Consider the following 14,678-nt stretch of genomic DNA (forward strand, 5'->3'; position numbering starts at 1 on the left):
CTTCGATATGAAGTAGTTGCGAGACCCCGTATCCTTGGAGGACAGGGACTTCCCAATATCAAAGTGAAGGCTTCAATATTGTTTATACGGCTTAACGTTTTCACATCTACTCGAACAACTCATTCTATCACATCGTGGTTATTTATGTTGTCTTCAATCGGCCACTCTGACTCCCCCTGCCGAAATTGGCCGGATCAGTTCTAAGTTTCGGCACTTATATGAATTTGGTATAGAGTTTTGCTTTCTCGTTGGGGAGTACAATCATCCCCCTCCCCAGTTGAAATGGCCGCGCAATTAATATCCTGGAAAACAGTGTGGCTTCACGTTAGTCTTCCCTTCGTCTCGATGAAAGGCGCCTCTCCGTCGTATAGGGTCGTTCAGAATCTGATCCCGACCAGTGAACGCCTTCATCGAATTGGTCTTAGTGCGACTGATCTTTGTGATTGTGTCAGGAACCTGACACACTACCGCAGAGGCTTGTCTCTTGAAGAGGAGAACAATGGCACTGGATTCGCTGACAGGAATACCCGATCAGCTGAAGCTGCTTTCTCGGTTGAACTTCTTCCGTATCTTACCTCGGACGAAAACTAATGCGATACGTACGGTTCCTCGGACACTGACAATGTAGTCGGGTGTGAAAACGATCCGGACCCCCTCGTTTTTCGCCAATATATGGTGACTGCTCATTGGAAGTGGCAGATGCTTCCACATTATCGAGCTTTATTTGCAAAAAATGTTGCTTGGCGAACCCCTCAGTGCTCTTCGCGAGGAGTAGGCTATGTATCGCCTCCGGGTTTCGCCGTCTCTCTTCTCTCATCGTCATTATCATCATCATCATAATCACATTATTATAATACAACACAACCAGTTACAGTACATCCACTCACCCATACACACAATATATACATGATATACTTGTACGGATATGTTGTCTGTTCTTTTGGACATGTCCGAAAGAACAGACACCATCTCCACATAAGTATATCGTTCTGGCAATACCGGCCATGACCTTCTTCTTCTGTGGGGATGCACACATATTCCCCGAACTCTTAGGGGACTTGGTAAGAATGTCTTCCACGAGTAATGAGTGTGTTGGGGTGGGACACTACGAATGTAGTGTGTGGACATACAAGGTGAAAATGAATGTGGGTCTCGGGGGGGGGGGGAGGGGTGAGGGAGACATTCCCTGCAATCCCTGTAGTCGCGCTCAGATGGAACGAGCGTCTGCCACGTAAGTAGGAGATCCCAGGTTCGAGTCCCGGTCGGGGTACACATTTTCACCTGTCCCCGTTGATATATATCAGCGCCCGTAAGCAGCTGAAGGTATTAATATAATTCTAACATATATATGAAGTTTTAGAAAAAAATTGTAGTGGAGCGTGCTATATATAAACAACAATGCTGTACCTGACATACATTTAAGAAAAGAGGGAAACATATCCAAACTCTCTGCCGATGATGTTATGACTCGTGCCGTAGCACATTCTTACCCTACACAGTGATTTGGGAAGGAAACCGGCCGTGGTCTATTGAAAGATGTGATTGCGATGTTCCCCTGAAAGGTTTTGGAAAACATGATGGAAATATTTATCGAGATTGGCTAACAGAAATTCAAAGCACAGTATCTTCGAACCCAACTTTAGAGTGAGAATATTATGTAGAAAAGATGACCTACTTCTTTAGAAATACAAATTTTAAACATGAAACAGCAGTTAACTACAGATGACTTGGAGAAGTTACGGGGATGGAAATTTAGTTACTGCGAACATTCTAGTTACAGCGATGGGGATTAGTTACTTCGAGCATTGTATCACGTTCACCTCGACGAAAAAGTTAGCGGGAGGGAAGCAGTATTTTTTCTGGCGACCGTTATAGCTTTCATTGGTTCTCGTGGTGTAACGAGGAATTCATTGGTTATCGACATGTTGAATAGCCTTAGAGGACCCGCAGTTAGTGGGATTAATAGCCGCACAAGACGGGAATTGCGCGTGCGACCCGGGGGCGTGCTAGGAATGGAGAAGTAGCGAATGCATCGAACCGGGAACAAAGAAGAGCGCTGTTAAACTCCTGCGGACAATAGCACTTAATCTCATTCTCTCAGGAATAGCTTGGAAAAACGCGTCTATAAGAAGTTACTGTTCAACGGGTACCACAATACTTTTATTTTCTTTATGTTAAATTTATCAAGTTTAAGAGTTTACCAAGTTAATTCTCCACGCAGTTATCTGATGTACCACAGTTTTCAGTATTACGTCATTTTCAAAGACAAATGTTTAATGTCATTACTATGAATCAGTAAAAAGTAGTCCAAATGGATACATAGTATTTGGTCAACTTCTCTTTGCAACAAGCTAGTGCAAACTTGTTGTGAAGGCATGTCGATCAGATACTTTGTATCCATTTGGACAAGTTTCTGCTGACTCATAGTAATGTCATTAAGACTTACCTTTGAAAACGACGTAATTTGTCCATTTACCACTCTTCGTTTGCCTAGGAAAATCGAGAGACTAACTTTTCATCGAATTACTAATAAAGTTTTATTAATTACGCAGATAAATCTCAATTTTTTTTTTTCAGGTGCAGACCTCACTCTGATCAGTTTTATAGCGCAATTGTCCATTCCCACTTTTCATTTGGCTCTGAAAGTTCGGACAAAAATCCATTGTGTAACTTGTGTCTTCCTGCGCTCCACTCAAATATTTGACCAAATATGGTGGAGGAATTTCTGGTCTGGTGAGTTATTCATTATACAAATATTGAATGACTGACAAGAAATTTCTTCACCATTTCTTCATGCACGAGTTATAATCGTATGATACACGAAACTGCAACGAAGGCAGCAAGCGCCACTTCATTACAGAGAATATTCCTACTTTCTACACATCTAAATCTTTACCTTATTGTCTGCCAGTACTTTTTCAGACGCTTGCGCCAGCTTGATCTTGAATGGACCACTTAAGAGAAATTTTATTACCAGTACATTAATTCTTGGCATACTCCAACTTAGAAACTAATAAACACGTGTAAGTAACACATGATTTAGTCACTTGTATAAGAACGACATAACTTCTGCAACTATTGAAACACAGCTGCGGGAATATTTAAACGTTAACATCATTGGCAAGTTTGGAGGATGCTTAGGTCAGTTGGCTTCGACGCCAGCAGGACGCCATATGCTATTCACCAAAATAAGTTTTCCTAGCCTTCGCCGTTACTGATGTAGCGGCAACACATGTCTTAGACATACTGTTATTCGCAGGTACCAATAGCAGAATCAGACTTTAGCACGTGTCTGTTTTGAGTAGCAATATTCGAGAACTTAACGTATTTTGCAACTATTGCTATACAGAGCGTAAATTTTAAGTTGACTAAGCAGAATAACTCGAAAAATAAGCTTCACACGAAAAAGTGTGTAGAATCCAAAGTTGATTATTTTCGAGGGGGACATCTCTGGTGCTAAAATTAGCCCCCCTCCCTGGGTTTTGGGTGGGAGGCAACTTTAAAATTGCAAATTTTTTATTGCAGAATCAGATTCTACATAAAAAACGACGTTCAATTTGTCTTAATTATTTGTTTTGATTCTTGATAGTTGGCGCTGTAGTTTAAGAAAATTCATGTTCTCATTTTTGCGTGCGGATAAATAAAAGATACTTATTTACTTCGTAAATTTTGATTCGCTAAAATTAAAACTCTCCCTCCTCGCCATAGGGTGGGGTTTGAGAGAGAGAACCACGAAACAAAAAAAACCTATCCGAATCTTCGGAAAAAATTAATATGCGGGTCAACATTTGCGAAACTCTAATTTCTCTCTCTCAAACCCCACCCTATGGGGAGAGGGGGAAAGTTTTAGTTTTAGCGAATCAAAATTTACGAAGTAAATAAGTTTTTTTATTTATTCGTAACCATTTTCCTCGAAAAAGTGAGAACATGGATTTTCTTGGAATACAGCGCCAACTACGAAGAATCAAAACAAATATTTAATACAACTGAATCTGCAATAAAAAATGGGGGTTCCTATTTGAAATTTTAAAGTTGCCTCTCACCCCACCCCCAGGGGGCTGGCTGGGGTGGCGGGCTAATTTTAGCACCAGCAGATGTCCCCCTCGAAAATAATCAACTTCGGATTCTACATACTTTTCGTGTGAAGTTTATTTTTCGAGTTATTCTGGTTTGTCAACTTACAATTTACATCCTGTATAATCTTGGTCATGTTGAGCATCGCAGATGAATTGACACTATTTTTTATGATGAATAAAACCGACTCAGATGTATTACTACACATTTAAAGCATACCGCAATAAAGGTTTTGTAATGCATTTTTGGTGGTTTTCATTAATCATTAAAATTTTTAAATATTTTTTCTAATTATTACTGTCAGTGTAAAGAGTACGTTGTGACCATGACGTGGATTTCCTGTTTTTCATCAGCAATCTCTTTAACCAAAAGCTCTTCCCCACGGCTAATTGAAACTACCATTATATCCGACTTTCCCACACCCAATTTCCAAATACGGCTACCAACAGTTCACTGCATGACATTTGTGTTAATAACACGGTTGGAAGAGCTGAGACGCTGGGGGAACATGGCTTACCATACCAAAAGGGATATGTGTCGACTGAATTAGATTCATGAAATGAAATGAATGGATGCCACTAGGTGTGCTCACATAGCCCAAATGTTAAAGCGGCTGCTGACAAGAAACTGAAAATATACGAGTCGTTCTGTGGTACAAATTTTCTTTAGGCACGACAGATTCATTACGTTGCATGTACAACATTGCTGATTGGTTTTCGCTGATACATATGATTTCGTGTCACTGCATTTTCATCCCCATCACACACTCATTTCATTCCTGCGAGTCTAATGCAACTGACTGTTAAGTGCTATTAACTTACGAGTTTTGGAAACAAATGTAAGATATGCTTTCACTTTTTGTCCTCGGTTCAGTATTTTAATACATATGTTTTGATTTATTTGCAGGTGCAGTCTGAGCACAGAGGCGGGAACATCTCGGCATCATTACGCCTTGACTGAAGAAGCCAGAACACGTTAACTCAGTGATGTGTTTACCAAACATTCCTCTGTCTACCGTATTCTGTTTTCCTCGTGCATTTGTCATCACAGTGAACGATAAAAGTGAAGTCATTGCAGTCTGAATGTTGACAGCATACGACAGTTTACTGAAGATACGAGAAAGCAAATAACTTAAGCAACGAGATTATATTCAGTACCGAAGTCATCAGTTGGACAAATGTAGTGAATTTAAGAGCTCTATATGCCCGTAATAGAATGTCACAGAAAGAAATTGTTTTTGGTACGATATATCATTATAATGTAATATCTCTCCACAAGTCAATTGGGCTGCAGAAATCATATCGTACAGAATGGCAACAAGAAGACATATTTTCATAGAGGAAGAGTCGTATTGTTGTAAGTCTTCCGTCTTCCAAGTGATGAAGATCTCAATGTTATTCCACAGCTTGCGAGGAAATGAAGCTATACTTAGAGGTAGATCATGCTACTCCGTTTGGCATATCATGCAATAGGTAGGGTTTTGTACATATCTGCTGAAATGTCTTCTAAGTAAGTATGTACACTGTACAACAGAGGCACTCGTCTGTATTCTGAAACTTAGCAACTGGAGACTTGTCATTTGAAAACTTATTGCCTCTTCCAAGGCGTCTTCTCCCCACAGTACTTCCAAATACGAGTAACTTTCATATCAATAAGAGATAACTAGAAACATCTGTGTAGCGGATCGTCTGTGACTTAAAGGTTTTTATTGGTGTACTCTGGAGAAGGTACTACCATTTCCGTGGAGTCTTGTAAAACTGTTGATAGATATTCCTGCAGAATGACAGAGAACGAAACAGGCTACTATAGCCAATGGGAGAGCACTTTGAACGAGAGCAATACGTCGGAGGCAATTACGTCATCACCACTGTACCTGGCCTGGTGGACACTGTCATCGTCCTCTAATGTCACAGCGACGACACTGGTGGTCAACGCCTCTACTCCAGACTTCTCTCTGGACGAGGATGGCAACGCCACCGAGGGACAGAACTGCACCAACGACTACTGCATCCCAGACATAGACTACTGGAACATGGTCTACCAGCACGTGTACCCAAAGGACTACGAGTGGATCCTGATCGCGATGCACTCGCTCGTCTTCGTGGCGGGGCTGGTGGGCAACGCGCTCGTGTGCCTCGCGGTGTACCGGAACCACGCCATGCGTACCGTCACCAACTACTTCATCGTGAACCTCGCGGTCGCCGACTTCATGGTGATCCTGTTCTGTCTGCCGCCCACCGTGCTCTGGGACGTCACCGAGACGTGGTTCATGGGGACAGGCCTCTGCAAAGTCGTGCTCTACTTGCAGGTAAGGCGTTCTTTTTCCTGTTCCAGTATTTCCACCAGTTCTACTCCTACATCTGTATAAAGTGCATGGCAAAGAGTGCTTTTTATTCTGTTTCTTCTTGCTACCTTACTGGATGGAGCTTGGGAAGAATTTTTATATACGTCTCTGAGTGTTCTCGTAACCTGATTTCTTTTTCCCATATGTACAGAAAGATTACATTTATGTCTGAAGAGTACACCCTCACTTCATCCTAAAACTGAGTGTTGACATTTTATAAGTAGGTTTCTGCAAGATACCCAACGTTTTTATTTCGAGTATCTGTTTGTCGAAATTTGTCAACATCTACCCTATTACTCTAATAATTGTGCGATCATTCACACCGTTACTTTGAGAACTATTCAATTATTTTAAACTGATATGAAGGGTTAAGCAGAAAGAAATCAAAATTTTATGTGGTAAGTAGTTTAAAACTGCAGTGAGACAAGATATGGAGTGAGCGAATGTTTGCAGTTTGTCCCATGAGGAATCAAACGGTTCAAAGGGCTCTGAGCACTATGGGACTTAACTTCTGAGGTCATCAGTTCCCTACAACTTAGAAATACTTAAACCTAACTAACCTAAGGACATCACACATATCCATGCCCGAGGCAGGATTCGAACCTGCGACCGTAGCGGTCGCGCGGTTCCAGACTGTAGCCTCTAGAACCGCTCGGCCACCTTGGCCGGCCACGAGGGATCGCTATATTGAGGGGTATGACAGGAAGGACCATATCAAGGAGAAACTTCATATGGACGTATGCTCTATTCCGAATGGTTTCCATGATAGAACACATTTAACGTACCCCGCTTTTCATTTTCTGTGTATTCAATACACTGTCGGGTTAACACATGTAGAAGTGTTAGTAAAAATTACAACATGCATTTTACAAAGTATGATTTGTAATACATTCACCTCTAAGGGTTATTTTTCACCTCACGTAACCAACAGTTGTACAGTTCACAATATTCGAATATCCCACAGTCAGCTTCATTGCAATTTTGCGCTCTTGTGACAACATAGTGTGTTGCTTGTCTGGATGCCTGTGCACGTTCCCTAACGAGGATAGCAGCGTCCATGATGCCAAGCAGTTCATCTCGCGTATTCACCTTTCGTTTGTACACCTGACTTCATCCAACTCTATAAACAAAAGTGTAATGTTGTACGCCGGCCGATGTGGCCGAGCGGTTCTAGGCGCTACAGTCTCGACCCGCGCGACCGTTACGGTCGCAGGTTCGAATCTTGCCTCGGGGACGGGTGTGTGTGACGTCCTTAGGGTAGATAGGTTTAAGTAGTTCTAAGTTCTAGGGGACTGATGACCACAGAAGTTAAGTCCCATAGTGCTCAGAGCCATTTGAAACATTTTTTGTAATGTCGTACGGTCTGGCGACCTCGGTGACCAGTTAATTGTACTAAAACCACCAATCAAGCGATTACTGTGAGTGCGGTTGAGATGTTCCCCCCACACATCTGGTACGAATGTGGATGTGCTCTGTCGTGTTGGAAGTACAAGTGGCCAAAGGAGCTCCTCAGGGTGTTCAACAAACGAATTTTCGAGAAAATGCAAGTAAACTGTCCCTTCATTCGCTCGTCTAAGTTAATTGGACCTTTCAAAATGTTACCGATTATGCTGCACGGAACACTGCCCGAAAAACAAACGTGGAAAGTGGTTTCCAATGTAGCGTGTGGTTTTTCTTGCAACCATCGATGGTTATTACATGTGTTGTTGATTCCATTCCGTGTATACGTAGCTTTCTCTGTGAGGAGTATTGCTGGAAGCAAATAATGATTTTCTTTTAACCAGTGACAAAATTCAAGGAGAGTGGCATTGTCGCCAGTGTGAATATCGTGAACTCGCTGTATCTGAAATAGGTACAAGTTTCCCGCATCTAATGTCCGCCATACACATTTTCATGGTAAAGTGATACGTATAGGAAATCGCCGTGTACTGGCAGTAGGATTAAGCTGTACCATTTAAACAATGTTCAAATGGCTCTGACCACTATGGGACTCAACTTCTGAGGTCATTAGTCCCCTAGAACTTAGAACTAGTTAAACCTAACTATCCTAAGGACATCACAAACATCCATGCCCGGGGCAGGATTCGAACCTGCCACCGTAGCGATCTTGCGGTTCCAGACTGCAGCGCCTTTAACCGCACGGCCACTTCGGCCGGCTTTAAACAATGTGCTGCTGTTCCTGTACAGACTGTTGATGTACATGCTCAGAAGAAAAATGGAAACTTTGAATATTACATATTTCTCGCAGTGTGCCGGAAACACTTGTAAACACTCTATGATCAGGAATTCGACGTGCCGAAAGCACCGACGGTATTCTCCGACACCACCAGGAGCGCTACCGTTGCGGAAGCCGAAAAATACATCATATCTGCATATCCTTCGTTAGTGTCGATATGCGGCATTTTAACCAGCGCGTGCACAAACATAGATAACCGATGCACTCTCAATCCCTCGCGCTAATTCTCTCACAACACTCCACCGACAGATGCGCATTCAAAGTGTTAGTTTAATGACAGGAAGACATTTCGACCAAAGAGACTGAAATCAACGAGGTAGGTTGGACTAAAATGAAACGTCGAAGAGTTTTCATTGGTATGATACATAGGAACGTTCCACTAGCTCAAAAACAAGAGTACATTAAATGTGCTCTACCTCGGAAATTGTTGGGTATAGGGCGTGTGTCCCAGTGAAGTGTTTTGCTTCAAATGAGTGTTCCTGTCATATCCGTGAATACTGACCAATCCTCCTGGAACACCCTGTATAATGAAAAGTAATAAAACCTAATGGAAAGTCTTTTGTCTCTAAAATCCGAATTGAAAAACAGACTACCTCTCTTGGTTTGAAATAACCAGGTAAGTTAGCTAAAACCAAACAAGGTGAGTCAGATACGTTACGCTAAAATATCAGTATGTTGATTGTTATAAAACGTCGTTGTAATGTCCTGACAGAGTGCTTACATTGCATTAATTTAAATTAGTACAGTTGAGCCCCTTAGGTACATGCTCAGTTTTGTTCTTTCCAGTGCCATTTCGGCGATATCAACAACCCAGACGCTGTATCCGTAACTCACGTCGTGAAGTTAAGCTACTTAATCACCATTTCGTGGTCTGTTATGTTCCTCATTAGCCAATGTAATTATGTCTGATAAAAATCAATCCCGATCATTCTGCTGGTCATTCTGCGATTTAAAATGATTGTAGTTACTCAGTAGTTTGTCTGTGTGGATCAGCTGCTTCAATAAAAAAATGTAAACTAACCCATTTCATTACCAATTAGCTTTATATGTTTATTAACACCGGATATACCACAAGTCTTGAGCTATGTCTTTTCCCATTCATCGACCTTTGTATCCTCTTATGAACTCGTTGGCATATAACTACTTGTGATACGTCTGTATCTGTTGCACTGAATTAAATATGTAATGAGTACAGAATATAGAGCGGGAGTTAATTGAAAAAAAGGTGTAAGTAATGAGAAGTAGCAGAAATGAGAACAGCGAGAATTTCACATCAGGGTTGGTGAGCTCCGAAGTAGACGAAGTTAAGGAATTCTGCTACCCAGACAGCAAAATAACCTATGACAGATGGAGCAAGGAGGACATAAAAAGCAGAGTAGCACTGGCAAAAAGGGCTTTCCTGGTCAAGAGAAGTCTACTAGTGTCAAACATAGGCCTTAATGTAAAGGTAGCAATTTTTCAGAATGCACGTTTGGAGCACAGAAATGTATAGTAGTGACACATGGAATGTAGGAGAGCCGGAAAAGAAGAGAATGAAAGCATTTGAGATGTGGGTGCTACAGATGAAAGTTGAAAATGAGGTGAGCTGATAAGGTAAGGTATTAGGAGGTTCTCTGGAGAACGGAAGGTGAACGTAATGTATGAGAAACACTGACAAGAAGAAGGGATGCGATGGAAGGACATCTCTTAGGACATCAGCGTATCAAACCAACCAGTCAGGAGACTTATGACACACAGAAAAAAAAAAATGAATTGTAAGAAGAAAAGGTTGATAAAGCAGGAATGGATTTACCAAATCCCGTCTTTAGTCAGGGACAAATGTATGTAGCATTATCAATGGCAATGTAAATTAAGTAACATTTTTGTATCCCCTACAGAAAGTGGAAAACAAGAAGTACACGAAGATTACGTTCTTACGTCAAATACTGTAATGCACTATAAAGACTTTTGTTGAAAGTCACGAGTATGGAAATTTATATACAAGGATGTATCATTATTTCATGATCATTATTTCTCGTCGTTCGGTTCACTTTTAAAGATGTTTTCCCTTCATTCCTACAACTACCCTTATCCCAACTATTACACCTGTTCGAAATACTGTCATTATTTAAAACTATAAAAGTGCGAAATTTTCGTACGGTTCCCCTGGCATTATTAAATGTTGATAGTCTATACTTAAGTCATTCACATTTCCTATAGCATATTTTCTTTGATACGTTTTTAGAGCTGTGTTAACACAAAAGCTGAATTTTATACCTCATTTCCCCATACTTTTTATCTGCCTCGCTGTTTTTCGCGTATATATTACGATCCTTATTTCAAAACCTTGTGGTTACTAGACTGCGACCTCGTCTACTTTCCTGCACCTGTTTCTAGTGAACGTCGAGTCCTCCCTCGGGAATGAGTGTGTGTGTTTGTCGTTAGGATAATTTAGGTTAAGTAGTGTGTAAGCTTAGGGACTGATGACCTTAGCAGTTAAGTCCCATAAGATTTCACACAAATTTGAACATTTTACTTCGTGTGTCTGCTGAAGTGAATTTATGTATAGAGTAACAGCTGACTCATAAGTAAAAAAATCTCTGAGGCACTTCCATTCGATTTCAGGAAATCTTTGCCATGACGTTTACATCTGTTACCTGTTCAGGAGTTAAGATCATCCATCCCGCTTCTAATTATGTAATTTTTCTTCCTGGCTTGTTGAAGTATCCTTAAAATATATATTGATTAAATAAATATTTAGACCACTTTTTAAACTGACATTGCGTATGACTTCTTTACGCGAAGTTGAAACAGTTTCTTGAAGGAAGAAATATTATTTAAATTGGAGGAAGATTGCGACACCTTTGCAGGCTACTCGTTACTAAGAACGAGTTCTAAAGTTGTTTCCAAGGGTGCCACAGACGCTGGAATTGATGCACAGCTTTCCAAGTAAACAATGATCTTCAGAAGATAGCTCTTCAGTATACTTCGTAAAATAAATTCGTTCGCATGTTTAAGAACTACAGTCTCTGTCGCACTAAACAGTGGACTGCCAGAGCCCTCTGAGTTACTATCAGTCATCTACAGATTGTCAGATTTCTTCTTCCCTTCATAGTGTATTGAAACTGGATTTAATTCAGCACTTTATTTATTACAAGCCTAAATTATTCTTCTTAATGTTCAGGTAAACAAATAGCTAGTAAATCTTGAATGAATTTTCAATGAACACAGCTTGGCTGTTTGATATTGATAAATACGCTGAGCTCCGAATGAGGACTCACAAGTGAACCATAAGACATGTTAATCATTGTCTTATATAAGTCTTAGTATGTTGTAGAGGGGCCAGTCCTGAGTAATCAGGTAGCGGATTTTGATGTGACGGTTCCAAGTTTAGGAGAAAACCGATTTTATAGTTTTATGCGTACCTTTTGAACCTATAACGTTGGTCATCTTGCTACTCAGCGAAAGTAGCGCAGTGGTTAAGGTTCACGGATGTCCCGCTGATGCCAAAGGTTCCAATCCTAGTCCGTCATGTCCCTTTTTTTGTATAAAATGTTATTAAATAGTGCATGTGACGAAAAAGTTTTCAAAAATATAGTTTCGTGCTGTAGTAATTTCACCGTCTTTAAATGTGTATTCTGTTTGTGGCTCAAAGTTAAAATTCCAAATGGATAGCGTTCGTTTGATTCATCTGGAGGTCAGGCTGATCAGTCACTTTACCATCAAATCTTTGTAGATGAAAGGAAAGCAAGCACCTGCACGTAAAAATTATCATACCCAAATGTACGCAACTTTGCGAACCCTGTGGTGTTCATTTTTACAGACAGGTTCAAACATTCATGAACAAAATTCAGAACATCCCACCTTGCTAAACACTAACAGAGAAATCGCTTAGAGGGCAGATTACATAAAATACATTTTGTAATTCTGCATTAGTTTAGTGCACCTGCTTTCACAGGAATTATCAAATATGCTTGGTTCGCATAGTACTTGATCGTATAAAGAACAGTATTTTCGTATCTAAACGAAATGTTTTTTTTCCGGAATCGCTTCTGAAAAATCCATGTGCCAGAAGTGCAGTAGCTTTCTCTGAACATATGTGGTGCCCTGCTAATTTGTGTTCCGGTTGCCTCTACGACAAACACCATCCGGAATTGTGTACTATCACAGCAAGGGATACAATCGTTGGCGAGTAAGACAGTTCTGCAATCTATTTTGTAACAAACGGAAAACGAGTTTTAAGAAAGTATGCTCTAATGATTGATTTATTTACGAATGAAATCACTGAGCCCAACATGACAGTTTTGAAAAATGTTGTTCGATATATACTGTGTATGGAAAAAAAAAAAGATACACGGATGGGTTTCAACACGCACCGTCAGCGTTAAAGCAGCAAGCCGTTACCGTTTCACTACTTTCGCCTGATCATAACATGTCTAACGTTACATATATAGCACGCATACATAAAACTTCAGCATCGATTTTCTCTGAAACTAGGGGGCGTTGCATGAAAGGCCACTAGCCAGGTACTCAGGACGGGTCCCTCTACAACTTACGAGAATCTAACACTCATCAAAATCCATAATTAACAGGTCTGTTGGTGCCTTTGTCAGATATTCTACTAAATTCAACTTTGACCTCTAGCTACTTCTTTCAGTTCGTGACGCAGTTAATCCGGCCTTACCTACAAGAGTTGGAAGGGGGCAGTCCGTTCACCTTTCATGCAGTTTTATGATTTTATAGTTTTATGGATTCCCTCCGTTTTCTGCGCAAAGGAGGAAGAGTATCCGACGAAGTGAGAGAGAATGTGTTTTATTGATATTTTTACTGAGATTTACATTCAGCACAACATGTACCGGTAACCACCCGTTCCAAACATGGATGATCGCTCTGCTGTATTCATGTGGGTTCAATTACAAAAGCATACAACTGAGAAAATTCAGATGGAATTTATTGGCTTGGCTGGACGGCAGAGGCCTGGAAACAACAGCTGAAGCTTCAAACGCGGCTTGAGGTGCCACTCAGGCGGGGCGTCGGAGCGTTATGTGCACGGTTCTTCATAACGGACGCCCTTTTTTTTCTTTATTGTTATTTTAAAACCTGTACAACAGGCAGGCTGCCAGCAGCATTCTAAGCTGCTCTTCAGCCATAGAATACACAATGAGAAAAAACAGAAAGAATACACATAAGATACAGAACTGTGGGCAATAAAACCGTAGACACATAAAGACAAACACAGAGCCGTTCACACTCGACGATAATCCACACTACAAACTGTTGACACGACGCACAAACACTGAAGATGGCGATGGCACAGGTGAACGATGGAGTGCGGCGGTGAACACTGAACACTAAACACGACGGCACACAGGAGACACTGATAGCGATGATCTCCGGCGCGCGAATGTCCACTTAGCGCGTGCGAGTCCGGCGACCTGCCAAGAGGGGAAGAAGGGTGAGGTGGGGGAGAGGGCAGAACAAGGATGCCAATGGCTGAGCAGATGGGGGGAGGAGGAGAGGGACAGGGGAGGGGAAGCCCAGGGGAGGAGTGGGGAGAAACGGAGGAGGGAGGGAAGAGGGAGAGAAGGGTGAGAGGGTGCCCAAGGGATCAAACACAGGAAGAGGGAGGGAGGATCAAAGTTGGTAGGGGGGAAAATGGAGGGGAGGAGGGCATCATCAAGGAGAGGGAGCTGGCGGAAGCCACCTTTGGAGAGATGGAGACCGGGTGGGACGTGGGAATATAGGCGCTGCAGCGGGCGGGGGCGGGAGAGGATGGGCGAGACAAGCGGGTGAGGAGGATCGAGTTTGCGGGATGTGTACAGGATCCGTATCCTTTCAAGGAAAAGGAGGAGGTGGGGGAACGGAATGAGATCGTACAGGATCCGTGTGGGGGAGGGGCGACGGATGCAATTGCCGAGGCGGACAGCATGGCGTTCAAGGATTTGAAGGGCTTTATTAAAGGTAGGGGGGGGGGGCGGAGATCCAGGCCAGATGGGTGTAACAAGGCCGGATGAGGGATTTATAGGTGTGGAGTATGGTGGATGG

The 14,678-nt window shown here is 41.8% G+C and overlaps 1 protein-coding gene across 1 annotated transcript in view; it reads left to right on the plus strand.

Moving 5' to 3' along the window:
* The window catches only part of LOC126195562 (neuropeptide FF receptor 2-like), a 410,293-nt gene extending 403,851 nt beyond the window's left edge, over nt 1-6,442 (plus strand). Inside the window, exon 2 of the mRNA XM_049934185.1 lies at nt 4,981-6,442. Coding sequence (XP_049790142.1) covers nt 5,855-6,442 — 588 coding nt within the window. The 5' untranslated portion in view covers nt 4,981-5,854. The remainder of the gene's footprint in view (nt 1-4,980) is intronic.
* Nucleotides 6,443-14,678: the final 8,236 nt, after the last annotated feature.

This window comes from Schistocerca nitens, chromosome 7, assembly GCF_023898315.1.
Source record: "Schistocerca nitens isolate TAMUIC-IGC-003100 chromosome 7, iqSchNite1.1, whole genome shotgun sequence".
Taxonomy (NCBI): domain Eukaryota; kingdom Metazoa; phylum Arthropoda; class Insecta; order Orthoptera; family Acrididae; genus Schistocerca; species Schistocerca nitens.